Source organism: Leptonychotes weddellii, chromosome 3, assembly GCF_054177405.1.
Source record: "Leptonychotes weddellii isolate Sample4059 chromosome 3, ASM5417740v2, whole genome shotgun sequence".
NCBI classification, from domain to species: Eukaryota; Metazoa; Chordata; class Mammalia; order Carnivora; family Phocidae; genus Leptonychotes; species Leptonychotes weddellii.
Genome location: NC_138371.1, coordinates 117,721,654 through 117,740,816, shown reverse-complemented (window position 1 = coordinate 117,740,816; position 19,163 = coordinate 117,721,654). Strand labels below are relative to the sequence as shown.

The following is a 19,163-nucleotide window of genomic DNA, read 5'->3' as shown; positions in this document are numbered from 1 at the left end:
CCATGATCCATGCTGGCCATACCGATGGAGACACAGCCCTTGTCTTTGAAGAGTTCCTGGTCCAGTAGTTGAAACAGAAAGTAAATACCCTATTGCACTGTTGTCTTGACAATAATAATAATGCTAACTAAACATACTGGTGTTCTAAGTACTTTACATACGTTAACTTATTTATTCTTCATGACAGCCTTATAAGATAGGTGTTATCTTGAGGAAACTGGGTCTTTTTTTTTTTTTTAAGATTTTATTTGTTTGACAGAGAGAGACAGCGAGAGAGGGAACACAAGCAGGGGGAGTGGGAGAGGGAGAAGCAGGCTTCCCGCTGAGCAGGGAGCCTGATGCGGGGCTCGATCCCAGGACCCTGGGATCATGCCCTGAGCCGAAGGCAGATGCTTAACGACTGAGCCACCCAGGCGCCCCAGAAACTGGGTCTTGACAGGTGATATATCTCCTAAGACAGAGCCAGGATTAGACCCCAGGCAGTATGGCTTCCCAGGCATAGAGTTTCCACACATGAAGCAATTCTAATTGCTTGAACTGTGCTACCTGATCTTGCTAATTATTGATGTTACAAATTGTATCTATCTCCTTGTTCATTCTTCCCAATTTAAGATTATCATAAATAATCTTTCCCTCAATACTACCACACCTTCGTTCACAGCCACAAGCATGACTATCTGATCTGAAAGTTTTTCCTTTCTTCCTTTCCCTTGAATAATAACTTTAAAAGACTATCCATTATCTTTTTCAGCTCCCATTAACATCAAAACTTATTGGTCATTGGCTTCATCTTCCAAAGCATCTGGAGATCCTCTCTCCAAGTTGGCTGGTGCCCTATTCTTTGCTAAATCCAACTGCATACCGTGAACCTGTGTTCTTTTTTCTCTCCGCAGAATGTAACACTGTGGACCATACCTGTCTTCCTGAATCTCTTTATCCTTTTCCTTCTATAATACCACTCTCCTCTGGTTATTCTCTCATCTCTCCCTTGTTCCTTAATTGTGGGTGTTTCCTTTTAAAGGACAAAATAAGAAAATGGCCATTAAGTGCTCAGCACATTACCTGCAGATAGTAAGTGCCACGTGGTGCCTGTAAATCATTAATCTTATTAGCAGCTGGATTTTGCGGCACTGATGTGAGTTAGACAGGAGAGCACGAGGAGGTGGAGTGGGAGGATGTCCCCAGCAGAAGCAGCAACATAGAGCTTCACACATCTGGGGACTGCAGAGCATTTGGCATGTTTGGAACGCTGCCCAGGGTGAGGAGGTGGGGGAAGAAGAAAAACAGAAAGAAATGGCCAGGTCACACAGGACCTTGGGTGCCAAGCTAAGGGGCCTAGAAGTTGTCATGTGAGAGGTATAGTCAGTTGTGTTTTGTTTTGCTTTTTTGAGAGAGCGAGCCTGTGCATGCGCATGAGTGGGGGAGAGAGCAGAGTGAGAAGGAGAGAGAATCTTAAGAAGGCTCTGCGCTGGGTGTGGGCCTCCATCTCACGACCCTGAGATCATGACGTGAGCAGAAATTAAGAGTCAGATGCATAACCGACCGAGCTACTGGCGCCCCAAGGTGTGCTCAGTTTTAAGAAGTGGAAGGCCGTGATAAAATGAGTGTTTAGGGGGTGTGGAGGATGGAGAGGCTGGGGGTGGGCAAACTGGAAGCAGGGAGACTAGTTAACAGCCACTGCAGGGATCTGAGCAAAGTATGAAGCTGGCTGGAAGGTGTGGTGGCAGTTCCGACGGCAAAGAGAGTAAGGATATGGTATTCAAAGATATAAAAGAGGCAGGGGCGCCTGGGTGGCTCAGTCGTTAAGCGTCTGCCTTCGGTTCAGGTCGTGATCCCAGGGTCCTGGGATCGAGCCCCACATCGGGCTCCCTGCTCGGCGGGAAGCCTGCTTCTCCCTCTCCCACTCCGCCTGCTTGTGTTCCCTCTCTCGCTGTGTCTCTGTCAAATAAATAAACAAAATCTTTAAAAAAAAAAAAAAGAGGTTCTCATTAAAAAAAAAAAAGATATAAAAGAGGCAGAATTAGGGATTTGGGGTGGGAAGTGAGAGAAAGGGGTCTAGCACTGGTAGAATTGCTTACCAAGATTAGGAATACAGGAGAAAAGCCAGGTTAGAGCAAGAACCACCTGCCCTACTCTGTTTTGTTTGTGTTTTCCCAATTTGTTTTGATTTCTTTCAGAAGTTAAGTCACTAGACCCACGGTAACATACTTCCCCTTTACTGATTAAAAAGAAAAAGAAGATGCATGCATAAGTAAATTATTGGGTTTTCCATAATTATAACACAAGGGTTTGATGGAGTTTCCCTCTTCACAGAAATGTCAAGGGATGCAGTGTTTTGAACAAAGTAATGAAGCTCTCCTCAGAGAATTAATCAAACATCTTCTCCTGCTGGTAGTTTATTTGTCCCCTCAGTACATTGAACTGGATCCAGTAACACTGGTATTTAGACATACTGACATTTTAAAGAACTTCAAAAGATGCATTCTGGACCAGTGTCAGTTAAAACATGCTCGTTAGATTCGGTAGGAAGACAGAGATCCTCTGGAAAGTGGGTTTAAAATTCTGTGTCTCTTTCAACCCTGATGCATAGTGTAGACAGCATCTCACCAGTTCACTGAGCTATACACCATGCACCCTCGGCCTGCAAGGTGCATCATATCTTGTATATATAGGATACCCCCTTGCAGCAGTGAGAATGTGAAGAACCCTCTGGCTTTGGCTTTTTCAAGCTTTCCCTGGCAATGAGTGTGGTCTTGAAAATCATCCCTCTAAATAGGTGTGATTCTAGAAGAAGAAGATGAAGGAGGAGGAGGAGGAGGAGAAAAGAATGAGCTTCTTGTTGGCATTTTGAGCACAGAGCTTTGGCGTTGTGGTGTACTTCCTGGGAGTGTGACACAGACTGTTTGGGAAACACCCTCAGGGAAATTGAAGCTGAGATATATTGCAGCCCGGGTAGGTGTAAAAAGAGAGCTCTTTTTCTCTCACAATGCCTATATTCTGACTATTCCGACTTTTTAAAAAAAGTACTAGCTAATAAAGCTCTACCAACCATTTAATTTCTTTTCGTAAGACTTTGTTTAAACTCGGCGACTGCCGATCTGGACTGTGACTTGCCTCATTCCAAACTGTGCAGTTGTCTTCACAATTGAGAGACTGTCACAGCTTAAGGGGACATGTGACAATGCACATCAGTTTGTGAGCTGCCAACTCGCATGACTCAGTCTTCGCAGTTCTTTGTGTGGAGGAGACCTGGCCTTTCCGGAACCGAGGCCACACTGGACGCTCCTTTGAAAACTCCCATTACATGGGGAGCCTGGTCTTATTGTTCGCCATGTTGAATCTGTTTGCCCCTGTAGATTGGGCCCATCTTGTTCACCGCTGTGTCCTCAGTGCTTTGGAGAGTGCCCAGCGCTTAGTAAGGTATAATAAATATGTGAAGTGAGGACAGGACAAATTTTAAGTGCTTCAAATGGCCTAAAGAAAAGAGGTATTTTTAGTTTTACTACATTTTAGATTCCCAATATAGATTATTATTGTGATTATTTGATATAATAATGATATAGGTCACTAGTTTTATCAAATGATATTAACCATATTCTTTACCAGGCAATTTTGTCTCTCTCTAGATCAGTAATAAGGTTCTCTATAGCATTTAAAGGCCAATTACAAGAAAGGTATGTATAGGATTTATAGGAATAATGGGAGAAAAAAGATCCAAATGTCTGCTTCAGTAAGACCGAACGAAGACCTGCTGCTTAGGGAATTCATAAAACCCATATGAATCCTGTGAAAGGTAACATGTATCCATAGAGAGAAAGGAAGGTGCACAGAGGACCTGGCCACCCAGTAGGGAGCCCTAATTCCAGGAGAACTGCTTCTGGGTGCTGGCAGGGTTTATAAAGAAGCAAATGAATAAGAGTCACATTTCTACACTGACCAACGAACCAGTAGATCAACAGTGTCAGAAAATAGTACATATATTCCAAACTTTTTTCCTTACTTTTTCCTTCTAATGCCATAAAAGGAGACGCTGTTGTCCATTTAATAATGGAATTTATGAAGAGCATGTTTTCCACAACAGACCACAGGTACATACGTCTTGTCTGGACTTAGTGAATGAATCATCATGCCTGTGTAAGTTCATTGTATTTCACAGACTCTGGCCTCTCTTAACATCATGGGACGTGCGGGTCACAGCTTTGAAGTTCTGCCTTCAGCCACGTTGTAGCTTCGGGCTTACTGGCGTTTTCTTTGTGTGTTATGATTTCAACAAGAGGAGGCACCAGACCTCTGTTTCTGGAGAATAATTCGCAATTTCTGATGCTAACAGTTGCATTTATTAAGAGATCTTTTCTAATTACTCAGCCTCTTACGTTTTTATTGTTTTACTGTAATACCTCTTTTAATAATTTCCCTCACAAAAATCTATAAGTCTAGTATGTGAGAATTCACTTCTCAGATTTATGTGATTTTTAGCACTAAAATGGAATTCGTCTGTGACTGAGATCTCAAGGTTTCTACAAAGGTTTAGTGACCTACTTCCAGGGTTTTAGTGATAATAAATCAGCAATACATATCATTTGATGTCTACAAGATGGTATTACATGGCCAGCACCCACTCTCCTGTGTGGAAGAGATGAGAGTCAGGCATTTAGTGTTACCATGAACAAGACAAAACAAACATGAGACGGCATTCACCCATAAGGATTTTACAAGAGAGCCCAAACCCGATCCTTCCGGAAGGGAGCAGATGGCTAAATGATGGGGAAAAATCAATGCTGCTCCTCGTCCAGTTGAAGTACCAGAAGGTACTACTATGCTTTCCTAATGATCCTTGGAATTCAAATTGGTAAAAGGTGAACCTGAATAGTTTATGTACAGAGTTCACGCCTAAAGCCTATAACTGTCAGCATTTTAATTATTCTAGGATTCTCGGGTGCTATATGCATATAAAAGTATATAGCTTGTTTCATCTTGTCAAGTTCTCTATCAGGATACCTCCTACTATCTTTGAGTAGAACAGCGTAGAATCAATCAGAAGCCAGCCTAGTGGTTAGTGCCATGGTCCCTCTGGTCCTCCTAGCTCAATGCTTACCAGCTATGTGACCCTGAACAAGTTACCTAACCACTCACAAATGAGGACACTGAGGCATCATAACACCTTGCCTGTAGTTTGTGTGTCCTTGTGTGAAATGACATAATTCAAGCAAAAGGCTTAGCACACCGAAGAAGATGCTCGTGTCAGTGATTATTATTTTAGGACGTATTTGATATCTATGAAGCCCTAAGAAAGAAAGACATGAGTTAATTTCATCTTGTGAACAGTATGGTCCTACTCGGTATCACAAGCTTAATGTCTTAGAACCACCCTAGCCAACGACATGCCTGCAAATTTACACCCCACGAATGTGAGAGTTTATTTCTGGGTCGACTGGCCCTGTGTCCTGGCCCCGGTTCCCTGTGCTCACTTTCTTGGGGGCCACAAGGTCATTCTTCAGTGTAAATTATATGAAATTGTTAGCTGGTCTCCTAAAGAGCTCTGGTGCCTCTGTCTCTTCTGGTGGTGGCGGTGAATGCTTTCATGCGTCTAGCAGGAGAGATTCAGGTGGCTGCTTGCCAAGTGTGCGTGCGCAGAGTGGAACAAAGCTCTCCGTGCCTTTCCTGCAGCGAGCAGTGCACCGTGTCAACAGTTTTCAGGAGGCCAAGGGAGTTCACAGCAGCGGAGCAGCAAGGTCCTTTAGAGCTCCTGACCGTAACCAGTTGAGTCCAATGTACTCCTATTGTTAATGAACTCCCTTCGGACTCGAGCTCATTTGCCTTATGGTAATACATGCCCCTGCACCTCAGCCTACTGTGGAGTGGCTCCCTGTTTACAGCTGGCCTGCTGGGCGCTGGGGCCAGCCAGGTTGACAGTTAGGCAGACAGGACTGGGTATGGGGGTCCTCTCAAAGGTCAAACCTGGGAAGTCTCACTTCTCTGGACCCTCCTACTCAGATTTAGTGACTGACCCACTCATTCACATTCACAAATGCTCTTTTTCTTACCCTCTCCCACTCATGAGTTTGTTAATAATGAATTAAGCCTCTAATTTTGCACCCCCCCTCCTGAAACCATTATAATTTCAAAAAATAGTACGAAGTAACTTTTTACCATAAAATGGCTTAAATTTAACTGAGAAGTTGTATAAGATGAAGGAGCTAAACCACACTATTTTACTGTTAGTTATTTTATTTTTTTTAAAGATTGATTGATTTATTTTAGAGGGGAGGAGGGGCAGAAAGAGAGTCTTCAAGCAGACTCCCTGTGAATGTGGAGCCAGACACAGGGCTCCATCTCACAACCCTGTGATCATGACCTGAGCTGAAACCAAGAGTTGGACGCGTAACCAAATTGAGCCACCCAGATGCCCCGATGTTAAGTTAATTTAAAAAGAGGCAACATTTAAAACCAGTTTAAATGGCCTAAAAGTGTACTTATTGTTTGGCAAGTCCAATAATGTGCTTTGTTTTGCATATTCCCACAATTTTCTTGCTATGTAACAAGTGATACTTAATGATTTATTTGCAACTAACGCCCCCAAGTCTGTATATTAATATTTAGTAGATATATATTCCAGTAACCTTTAACTATTCTACTTTACACACTTAACTTACTGAAATATATGTGAAATTGTACTGCATAGTGATTTACCCTTTTACCTTCTCCTCTCTTTCTCGTGAATCCTACTGATTTCAATTGTCACCATCAGGTGTGCAACTGTGTATGTAACACAAATCCCTAACTCCAGCTTAGTCAGTTCCATATTTATGGGGGCCTACTGCCCAGTTTCACTGGCATGAAGCCATAGCTAACTTGAACTTGGTGTGTTTAAATAGAATTTCTCACCTTCTTCCAATCTCCTTTCCCTTGGCTGGTTTCCTCACCTCCCATAATGAATGGTACCTCCCTTCTTTGAACCGGTCAAGCAGGTTTTTTAGAAACATATTTTTTTAATTCCCCTCCTCCCTCTTACCTGCATGAGATCCAAGTCATAGCAGGTATTTTTAGCAATAGGTTGTTTCCTTGCCAGTCTCATTGTCTCACTCTACACTTTTGGTTCCAATCCTGTTCACTTCCACGGCTATCTAATTAATAACCTCCCAATACAGCTCTGATTATTGCACTCTCTTGTTCAAACACTTCCGGGTGCTCCCTACCCAATAAATTCGGAACTCCTTATCGCATTCAATGGCACCCACGATATGCTTTAATCTCTTTCTCAGACTCTACTGTTCATGATGCCCACCTTTCTTTTCTTTAGCTAGGTTTTTAAAGTGCTTCCATACAGATCATGTTCGCTCCTCACAAAAATTGTGAAAGGTAAGAAATTCAGGTGATAATATGCTCATGTTTCAAATGAGGAAAACAGACCCGAGAAGAAAAGTGGATTGGTCAAGACTCCTTGACTAGAGAATAGCAAAGTCTATCTAGCCCGGGGCCAAGAGTTAACTCAAGGACTTGAGCACTCAACCTTTCTCAGAAAGGCAACCTGGCCCAACTAGATTGTCCACTGCTCCCAGAGCTCTGCCCTCCCTCAAGTGTTCACTCATGTAATCTTGGAATACTTTGCTCTGTTCTCCATTTACCTGAATCCTTGCTGCCTGTGAAGCTCTCCTCTTTTCCTCCTCTGACTCACAAAGTGATCATGCAATTGCTTTTAATCCCACTCTGCCTTCTTAGTCTCCCTTTTACTGTCTCAAATTATGATTGAAATGAATGATTCTCATTTAACCTTCTATGCACTTAGTTTTTTTTTTCTCCCAAACAGACTGTACACGTTATGAGATTCTGGCCCATGTCTTAAATGTCTCTGTAGCCTCCGCCTATTACACTTTGTAAATGCACAACAAATATTTGCTCTGTGTGTGTATGGTATGTGTGATTCAATTTTTTTTAGATGGCAGGATATTTCATATATTGTTTTATGTTATTGTTGTTTTCCAAGTGTAGAATATCTACATCATTATATCTAGAATCCTAGCCATGCAGAAAACCTGGTATAATCTTTATCATCCAGTGCACTCCGACAATACCTTTCACTCACTGAACATCCATTGGCATTCACTAAATCCTTAGTTAGCGTCACCAACTATTTTAAATAGTCTGCTAATGGCTGCAATGAATTAATATTCTAAGCAGCTAGAGACTCATTTTCCCATACCTTGATTTTTAATATCATTCTAACTCAAGCACACTAAATCAGAATGTAACTTTGTTTTTAGTTAAGCTGTTACTTTAATTGAATTTGGCCGTTCCAATGACTGGCATGCCTTTGCTTAATTGGAGCTTACCCTAATGCAAATAACGGTATTAAAGAAGAAAAAAGATGGTAACCAGGTCTTTCAGCTCGGCACAAATGAACAAAACATATTTCACCCACACACCATACCACAATGTATTTTTCTAGTATTAGAAATGTTTTGCTTCTCTAACGCAGTCCTGCAGTTGAGAAAGCTTTTCCGATGTCAGTAAGCTTCTGAATGGCACTCAATTGAGTTACATTTACCACAGGGCTCACCATGCTCCCTTTTACGTGTCCCAGCGGCTCATATCTAGAATGGTAATTTGTCCAGGGTGGTTGAGGAAGCCAACCACTTTAGCTAAAACCCCTGTGTGTTGTTGCACAAAAGGAGAAAATGGATTCAGTTTGAATGTTCCTTAATTAACTTCCACAGACGGACAGCGAAGATTAGTGAAATACTGTTAGCCCCGACTTAATACTCTTCCCGATGAACAGAGGCCATAACCGTTACTGAAGTACTGAGGACTGAGGACAGTGATGGAGGACGTTTAAAGCCGCACAAAATGACAGCATTATTCTTATGTCAGTGTGTAGCTCATGTGAAAGTCTCTTCCAAACACAATGAAGGCTTCAGCTGTTTCTTAAAGATTCAATACAGATTTGGCCAGGTTGTGTTTCTGCACTTTGAGCCCCTGTTCTACTCTCATGTCACTGAGAGTGTGCACAGAGAAAACCCTTGGTCCTGGATGAGATCTTCTGATACTGGGACCTGAAAAGAGTCACTTGTGGTCCAGGTCTTGATCTTCTCCTATGCAGGCACAGAAACAACATCTCTTCGCTTCATTGAGGAATAACCTAGCTTTGGAGAATCAATTCACTTTTTAAAATTCCGATTGCTCTGAGTTACAAAGTTACAAAGAATTTATTTCTTATTAGTCAGGGAATGGATGGATGATTTGTCATCTAGTGTACCCATTATCACAGAAACAGATACACAATCAGAGCAAAGAGTGTTGGAAAGTCAGGAGGAATATTTCATCCAGATATGTAACAGCCTTGAACATTTTCCCTACTCCAATTACATAACTTTTAGTGATTGAAAGATTGGCTTTCCTCAGAAACAATACGTTTCCCCTCCCTACCAGTGTGGACCTATATTTATTCTTTTCTAGATTCTATGACAATTGCCTCCCTTCAGTTATGTCATTAGGTGTTACTTATATTTTAATCCCCTTGATGAGTTTCAGGATTCATTATAGCCTAGTGATGAAGCACATCAAATCTGAGTGAAATAGACCTAAATTTAAGACATATATCCAACACTTTACATCTGTGTGGTCCTAAGCAATTTTCTTAGCCTGAGTCCAGTTTTTCCATCGGCCAAGGGGAGGAGACCTATCTATTCCTGGAGTGGTTTTGAGATTTAACTGGATAATTCATGTAAAGTTCTTGGTACACGGTAAGTGTTCAGAAGAGACAACTGTTTGTATCGGTATTACTGCGCATGCGTGAAATTTGACTTTCTCCCCATTAAACCAGCATTCTTTTCTCTCTCCAAGATGAAAGTTCTTTATGGCTAGCAGTATTGTTTTCATTTATAAACTATGTATGTGACAGGCAAAACACACTTATAAGATGTCAACTTCTAAAATGAAAAAAGTATAGGTAAAATTAGTATCCCCATTTTACTGATGGAGAGTTAGAGACATGAATAAAATCTGACCAGACAGCTAGTAAGATATGAAGTATTCCAACAAAGATCACAAAGCAAACTCCTCTTACATAAGCTTTGGGTTTCTCTTTCATATCATTTAAAAAAAGTAAGTGAAATATTTACATGTTGAAAAAAAATCCCTCAAATAGACTTGTTAAAAATTTTGGACAAGCAAGAAAAATTAAGGTAATGACCTAGCTTGTTGCATGAGAGATAATACCAATTTATAATGCTTTACAGCAGTTAGACACGGAAATGTGTTTGATTCTTAGATTCTTCCTAGCACTTTCTTTACTGGGATTTCATACCCTTATAATGACTACCTTCCTCTTCATCATTTCGTATTGTATCCTTAGCATTCATGGAATGTACTCTGTTCTTTAAAATAAGAGAATTGAATAGAATATGCCCATATTATAAATCATATGAGGGCTACTTTTGCATGTCTTCTAAAGCCATTATATATTCTCCCATGATTTTATTATTATCAACGGAGATAACAAGCAACAATGTCTCTAGTGTACAACTATGTCCGTCCTAATCTCCAGACCCATATCTCCCATTCTCCTACTCCATGTCCAGCACTTTGAAACCATGCAGGCTCTTCAAACTAACATGTTCTAAATGAACTCATTGTTTCATCCCTAAACCCATCCTTTTCCTGTTCTCCCTAGCTTGGTGAACTGGACCACTGTTAACTCAACTGCCCTAGCTAGAAGCCCAAACATTATTCTTGTCCTTATCCATTATTCCTGTCCAGTCAATCACTATGTCATGCCCAAAGTAGGACATTAGTGGAAGTTGAGTGATTCAATAAAAAACTAAGATTCCAAACCAAAGTGCTTTGCCCTAATGCAGGAAGATTAATGGCTTAAAGTAGCAAATTCGTACCCTAGAGACATTTTGATTCATGGAAAAAGGGAAAAGACATTTTTATTTCCATATTTCTCTTAATGATATTTGTGCAGAGAAGTGTACGATAGATGTATTAAGATGACTTTCAACAGCGAAACAGAAAGACCTCTTGTCAAGTGATAGCAGTTAAGGTCAGCTATACTATGTTGGGGAGTACATACGGATGTGGGAGATTCTACTTGGCTGAAGGAAACTAACTCTCTTACTTGAAGAGACTTTCTGGTTTTGAAAGTCAGGCAAACGGTAAGGATAAAGATTAGCCAGATGAAACAAATAGAGTGTTTTCTGTTGTCTGTGTCTTTTGTTCTTTTGCATTTATTCTTCTCTTTTCTCAAGGCATAAGCTATTTCTTTTTTTTCTTTTTTTAAGTAATCTCTACACCCAATGTGGGGCTCTAACTCACAACCCCAAGATCAAGAGTCACATGCTGTTCCGACTGAGCCAGCCAGGTGCCCTATCAGGCACAAACTATTTCTTGAGCTGGGAAGATTAAGACCTTTCTGCTCCTTTTTCTATTCCAAAAGCGGGATTATTTCATGGTAAATGAGTTTCCCTCAGAAAGAGTGGTCTAGGATAAACCCTCCTCCTCTTTGCGGCAGGGAGCTGCCTGTTGGATTTCATTTTCCATACATTTATTATCTTTCTAGTTATTTGTTTAACAGTCCTGTCGGATGGGTTTCTTTGTTAAACAAGTTCAAATACTGAGATTAACATTGCAAATATAAGCTTTTAAAAGCAAGACAAAACAAACAAAAAGGAAACAAACTGATTACAATTGCTTCGATTCTTCCTCACGAAATTGGAAAAGTTTAATCATTTAATGGTAAATGGCATTGTAAAAGAAAACTCTACAGAGAAAAAAACACGTAAGTGTGACTTTTGCCTTTTAAAAATATTAAATCAAGAAAGACAAACTGATGCAGCCAACTTTGAAACTTAATCACACTATAAAACCAAACATAAAAAAACACGCATGCTGTAATTTTTTTACACTCTCATTTGTCTGTCACAGTTTGTGCCTGATGTTGGTCTGCCTGGTAGGAGGAATAACTTTCAATTAAATTAGTACTTACCATCGTCTTTGTCAGGGACGATCTTAACCTGAGCCCCTGGGAACTCTGATCCAATCCTCCCACCCATGGGCATGCTCAGAAGGACATGGAATGTTTCCTCCTCTTCATACAAGGAGTCATCAATAACAATGATGCGACACATTTTCTCGCGCTCATCTTTGTCAAAGCGGATGACACTGGTGTGGTCCTCGGGCCTGGATATGTAATCTGAATAGGACAGCACTGATGTGGGCACAGTTCCGCCTGCCGTGCCTGGGGACAGAGAATCCAAATGGTGTTTATGTAGAACATGTTACAAGGGTGTTTCCAGAAATAATTATTTTCATATGCAACATCTTCATGGTCAATCTGTATATCTGAACCTCCCTGGAAATTGCAATAGTGCCTACATACTGTTTTAGCATCATGAGTCCCCTTCACAGTGGTCTCAAACATACAAAGAATATTACATTTCAAGTGTTTTCTTCTCTACTTCCTGCCACTGGTCTTTCAGAAGAACACAACATTACAAAATAATAGCTCCTACTATTCCAACGCTTACTGGGTGCAGGCAAAGTGCCAAGTGCTTTACATGCATTACCTGCTTAATCCTCTCAACACTCTATTGGGGGTTACACATTGGAGACTTACAAAGTTAAACCATTTGCTCTGGGACCCAGAGCCCAAGGCGGACCCTGAAGTCTGTGTTTCAGACCACAATTCCTTATTGCCTTTCAACTCATATAAATACATTAATGGGAATTTTCACGAATGTCTGCTCAGATATCAACTGCCTATATGACATTCTCTTTTGCATTCTTAGAAAGTCTGTTTCTTAGAGAGATACTTAGCATATTAATGAATATTATGTATTAATTTTAATTTTGTATTACATAAAGTCACCTTTCAGAGGAGGATTACCTAATGAGCAAAAGAAATATTTTGAAATTCAGAGGCGGCTTACCCAATGAGTAAAAGAAATATTTTGAAATTCAGAGTTTTAAACTACTTTGAAATTAGTTTCTTTTCCTTGGGTATGTATTTTTTTGTCCCCCCACCCCCCCTTTAAAAAAAAAACCCTCTTCTACGTGATTGGGTTTGGGTGGGGGAAGGGTACATCAATCTCGCACTCCAAAGAGCTTTGAATATTAGAATAAGTAACCACACGAATCACATATGTTTTGATAAGTAACAGCAGTGGTTCCAGGCCCTCTTATCTCTAGTAATTGCTTTTTTTCTCCTCAGAGGAGTAATAGTGAAGGAAGACTTCTGGATAAATGCTTTTTTGTACTTTATGAAAACTGTAATAATAAAGCATATCCCTCAAGGCATAATGTTATGGTTCCAACATGTCAAAGAGGCTTACATATACATCTCTGGGGGGACAGTTCAGTTCTTTGGTAAATCGAGCTACCTTGTTGTGTATAACAGACCACCATCAGCTCCTGGCTCACGTCTCCCCTTCTCCTGACGGGAATGAACAGCTCACCGACATCTTCTTCAACAGAGTATTCAGACTGGGGAATAAATACAGTTGACTCTAAGGAGAAAACACAGTCGCAGCTGCTATTATTTTTGTCTGAGCTTCTAACAATCCGAGGCAAATTAAAATTGCTCTAACGATCAACTTTTTCCCCCTGGCATATTCTTTTAGAGTAACACAGCGTGAGGGGAAAGAGGAGAAGAGGGGAGCAATCATAGGTATAAAGCGTGCAGGCTCTGGGCCAGTGAATTCTTAACCTGGAGATAAAGCCCAACATTGCTTTTATCTCTAGCAATTGGTTTTTTTCTCAATCAGTGCTGCTGACATACTTCCTTTAAATGCAACTTTGTTCCCTTGACACAGGTCACCACCTTCCAGTGGCGTAGTCAAATTTTAGAGGCAAAAGAGATGTCAAAGTCACCTTGTACTTTACAGATGAAGAAACTCAGGTGCAGAGAGTTGAACTTATTTGCCAAAGCCTCTTACTGGTTGAGTCAAAATGAAAATTCAGATCTTGTAAAATCTGCTCAAATTTACCTCAAATGTGTTCCTTTTGAATGATTAATGCTTAAAAATATAATAATGCACTGTTCAATACTTTCTTTTGTTTGCTTGTTTTTTAAATCGCACTTCCTTTAGAATTCATGAATCTATTAGTCAGCTATAAGGAACATACCTGTGGTTTCCTTCCTCCCCTAGAGAAATAACAATAACACACAGTATACAACATTATATTTATAGAATAAGTCTCAGTGATTCATTTTTAAGGTAGTTGAAAGGCATGCTAAATAATAAAAATGGCATAATTAAATTGGTGAAAAACATAGTTCAATGTAAAACTAGGCTGAGTTCAGGAAAACATTTAGTTCAGTAAGTTGACATGATAACCCCCAAAGAGATACTTTGGTGACTGGGAGTCTGTTTCACTGAAGTCTCGCATACGCATAGAAAATGCTTCATGGTTATTTTTCAAACAATAAGCCACCCTGCTTTTGATGATTATAAAAGACTGTTGGAATAAGACATAGGCGCTCGGGGTCCGTGTCCCATCCTCTCCACCCTGCCCTGTGTCCCAGGAGCTGACGAATGTGAACCACATCAAAGGTTTCCTTGTGCTCTGGCTTCCCGATGGGTCAGCCAAAGGGGAGCACAGGCAGGACCTGGAGGTCAAGAGCAGAATGAGGTCTGCACCATTCATTCCCCTGGCTGCTTCCGGGTTCAGGGCTGGCCGCACCCCTTCCCCCAAGTAACTGTCATGGTGCCCACTGGACTCCCTAGCTCACTCTCTGGGCTCAGCTAACTTCTCCTTCCCTCAGGCCTAGAGGTGGTAACGGTGCCTACTCTTACTAGCCTTTATCCTCCTAGCCTTTATCATGCCTGGTGGTCTCCTAGTCTTTGCCCTCAACTTTGTAAATAGTCATACTATTACATTCTTTTTAAATTACTTAAATTAATTTAAATTTAAATTATTACATTTAAAAAATTGAGTATGTCATTTGTTTTCTTCTGAGATTCTGACTGATATATCAATGTAAAAAATGGTACCATTAAAAAAAAAAGGTGGTTATAAGATTTTGTAACTTATTATTCATTTATCAAACATTGATTGGGTGACTTGTACTTGTCAGACACTCCTACTAGGCAGAGGGGATATGGAAGTAAACAAAATCCCTGGTCTTAGGGAGTTTTCAGTCTAGTTGGGGGTGGGGGAGAAGAATAAAATAAACAAATATACAAGAATAGATGTCAGGAAGTAACAAGTTATATGACGAGAATAGAGTGTGCTGCAGGGGACAGGGAGGGCTAGGGCAGGGTACGTGCCATGGTGGGTTTGTGTTATATAGCAACGTATCTCTGATAGAGTCACATTTGAGCTGAGATTGCAAGGTGGTAACCAGATTCCCTCTGTGAATAACTTACAGAAGAGAATTCCAGGCAAAGGAATGAACAAGCGAAAAGGGCCTCAGGCCAAGTCGTGCCAGGTGTGTATAAGGAATGGCCAGGAGGCCAATGTGGCTTGAGTAAATGGAGTAAGGAAGAGAGGGCAAGACAGGGGACCAGAGAAGCAGCGATTGGGTGGGTGGTGGGAAGATCAGGTGGCGCTTTCAGGATCACTGGGAGGACTTTGGGTTTAAGTCAGAGTAAAATACTGTGTAAATAATCGAAGATTACCCAATGGAATGAAAACACAGTGGCTGGTATTCAAAGTTTGCCACAGCAAAGGAGTCAGCCACCGTCACTTATCTTTGGCAGAGCCTCAAAGGCAGGCTGAGGAGTTGGAGGAGATGGAAAGCTTTATAGGAGAAGAAAAGGAAGGCTGCAGCCGTGCCCTGACTAGAGGCTGCTGGTACAGGGAAGCTGTGGGCAGGCTGACTAGAAGTGGGGCATCCCATGTGACTAGTTATGGGAGCACATCTGGCTTCTCTGGTTGGTCTTAAATTGAAAATGAGGAGAAAAATCAGGGAAGCTGTCAGTTATTGATTAAACTTTGACCACTTGAGGCTGATTGCCTCAGAGGCTGTGGTGTCGCTTCCCAGTCGGTTGTGGGTCAGAGTTGTATTTTAATATGTGGTCTCTCTATTGCTTGTGTGTATGTCCATCCACCTCTCAATATAGAAGCATGAGAAGGCTTTGAATATGGGTGCTGTAACCTGACATATTTTAAGAACATTAAATATCCAAACTGAGATGTAAATTTAGCCAGTTGGGCATATAATCCTGGATTTCAGTGGACAGGTCCAGATGGGAAAGATAAAAGTGGGAGTTACTGGCATGCTGGCGTATGTGAAGTCAGAGTCAGAATGAAATCATTTAGGGAGGGATTGTAGATAAACAAGACAATGGATCCAGGGACTAGCCACAGGGCATTTAGAGGTCAGGGAGATAAGGAAGACTGAGCAAAGGAGGCTGAGTGGGGTCCCAGTGATGAGAACAACCAAGGGAGTGTGGATACTGGAGGCCAAGTGCAAAAAGTGTTTTAAGAAAAAGGGACCGATGAAATGTTTCAAATGTTCCTGACAAGTCAAGAAAGTCGAGAATCGATCATTAGATTTGGCAAAGGGAAGTCACTGGTTATCTTTACAAGAACTGTTTCAGTGGAGTCAGGGGACAAAAGCCTGAAGGAATGAATGGGAGAAGAGAAACTGGATCCAGACAAAAGGCATAGACATTTCAAAAAGCTTGCTGTCACTGGAGTGACATCTAGAGAAATATCGCGTTTATTTTTAAGATGAGTCTTTGTAAGGGCAAAATTACTCCTACTATTATGATGTAGGATTTTACCAAACATAAAATTTCAACATAGAAATTATCGTAACATTTCATTAGAAAAAATACACACAGTGCCATGAAATATTCAAGTCAGGTATTCAATGAGTTCCGATGAGTTTCTTTATTAACTAATGGAAATTAAGTCCAGTATCACTCAGGTTTTGGCAGTCCTCAGGTCATTTACTCCAACGGCATTAGTATACATATTACACAAAGTTTTGTTTCTTTATTAAAGTTTGCTGTGGACTGAACGTGTCCCTTGAAATGTACACATGGAAGCCCTAATCCTCAGAGTGATGGTATTTAGAGGTGGGGACTGTTGGGAAGAAATCAGGTTTAGATGAGGTCGTGGGGGTGGGGTCCTCATTTTGGGATTAGTATCCTTAAAAGAATGGGAAGAGCTCGCTCGCTCTCTCTGTCTTTCCACGCACATGCACCAAAGAAAAGCCATATGAGCATATTAGCAAGAAGGCAGCAGACCACAAGCCTGAATCTGCCGGCACCTTGATCTTGGACTTCCAGCCTCCAGAACTATGAGAAATAAATGTTGCTTATACCACCCAGTGTGTTATATTTTGCTATAGCAGCCTGAGCTAAGACAGAGTTGATCATATATAATACTTATTCTATACTGATCTATACTGGCCAGCTTTTAAAAATAAGTTACTCGTAAAAGTCCCACGTATGGCATTGTAACTACATACCTTGAGTCCCTCCTACGTGCTATGGCCCATGCAGGTTTGATTAAACAAGCCAGCACTGGTTGCTAGAGCCAGGAGCTTTGAAGTATGCATAAAGATGAAAGCTAGGTGTCCAGAGCTTGCCCTTAGCTCTGGAACCCACTCCTACACTTGGTCTGACAGAGGGTGAAGAGGTCCAGCACCACGGTTAGGTCTTCTGCTGACCGAACTTCGGGCAGAAAAGGATGGTTTATGGGCGAAACGGGAAAAGGAGAGAGGGAGAAAAGCTTTCCTGGTAGGTTTTTCTGGTTAACGTCATTTTTCAACTTCACTTCATATGTATAGTCGAAGCTCACAAGCTGACTGCTTCAAGCAAGCACAGCTTTTTAAGTGTAAGACCCCCCAGAGTGGCATCCTTAAAAATTAGCAGCTAAGGGCGCCTGGGTGGCTCAGTTGGTTAAGCGACTGCCTTCGGCTCAGGTCATGATCCCAGGGTCCTGGGATCGAGTCCCGCATCGGGCTCCCCGCTCTGCGGGGAGCCTGCTTCTCCCTCTCCCACTCCCCCTGCTTGTGTTCCCTCTCTTGCAGTCTCTCTCTCTGTCAAATAAATAAATAAATAAAATCTTTAAAAAAAAAAAAAAACAGCTAATACTAAAAAAATACCATTACCTAGTACGTATGGGGTTCTTACTGCTTGTGAAGCCCTCATTCTAAACCCTTCACATGTACTGGCTGGTTTTATACTGGCAACAAAGCTTTCACGTAAGAACTACTATGCCTGCCATTTTACCTCCGAGGACATGGGGCACATGAGGTTACGGAACCAGCGGGAAGGTTAGGCTGGTAGTGGCAATGCCTTTATTTGACCCCAAGAAGCCCGTCTTGAAGACCAAGCCCGTGACCACTATGGTCTACTTCTAAAGGAAGAACATCCAGGGTAGCGGGCATCAGCACTCACGCCAGAGACACACAGAAGGCTCAACCGAGATTATAAAAGACATAATTACTGCAAGAACAGAGCCGGCAGGGACCGCAGAGGCAGGACAAAGGAAGCTAAAAACAAGTATTTTGAGAATTCCTTTACAGATCCAATGTGTTCATAGAATTCTGTATATAAACTTACACATATGAAATTACAGAAGTATTACATAAGGCATAAAATCTGTATGATATTCATATTAATCAAGTTTAGGAGTATTACGTGTTACGTGTACAAATACATAATAGGTTTATGAATATAATACCTGTATTATGTAATATAACAGCATATCATATGTCAGATCCCAATGAGCCCATTAAGTGGAAGCTACAGTAGCCTCTGAGAAGGGGTTCATTGAGAGGCAAAGCCAAGGTGGTTTTATAGAAATAGTAAACCCGGGGCGCCTGAGTGGCTCAGTCGGTTAAGCGACTGCCTTCGGCTCAGGTCATGATCCTGGAGTCCCCGGATCGAGTCCCGCATCGAGTCCCGCATCGAGTCCCGCATCGAGTCCCGCGTCGGGCTCCCTGCTCGGCAGGGAGTCTGCTTCTTCCTCTGACCCTCCCCCCGCTCATGTGCTCTCTCTCTCTCTCATTCTGTCTCAAATAAATAAATAAAATCTTTAAAAAAAAAAAGAAAAAAGAAATAGTAAACCCTCTGCTAAGTAAACAGAGACACACACACAAAAATGACTTCAGGGTCACTCTTTCCAAACTTAACACTGGCTTTCCCACGGGGTAGTCCTACAAGGGACTTTTCCTTCTTTAAATCTCTCAGAATTCTTTTTTTTTT

General features: G+C 41.4%; 1 protein-coding gene across 2 annotated transcripts in view; it reads right to left on the bottom strand.

The window, feature by feature from the left end:
• LOC102736777 (FRAS1 related extracellular matrix 2) overlaps positions 1-19,163 on the bottom strand; it is a 134,917-nt gene that overhangs the window by 28,492 nt on the left and 87,262 nt on the right. The window contains exons 5-7 of one of the 2 annotated variants that reach the window (XM_081814856.1): positions 13,377-13,502; positions 11,984-12,235; positions 1,979-3,474 (exon numbers count right to left, since the gene is read on the bottom strand). In XM_081814856.1, coding sequence (XP_081670982.1) covers positions 3,413-3,474; positions 11,984-12,235; positions 13,377-13,502 — 440 coding nt within the window. In that variant the 3' untranslated portion in view covers positions 1,979-3,412. Of the gene's footprint in view, positions 1-1,978; positions 3,475-11,983; positions 12,236-13,376; positions 13,503-19,163 lie in introns of those variants that run through there. The other variant, XM_081814855.1, reaches the window with a different exon arrangement.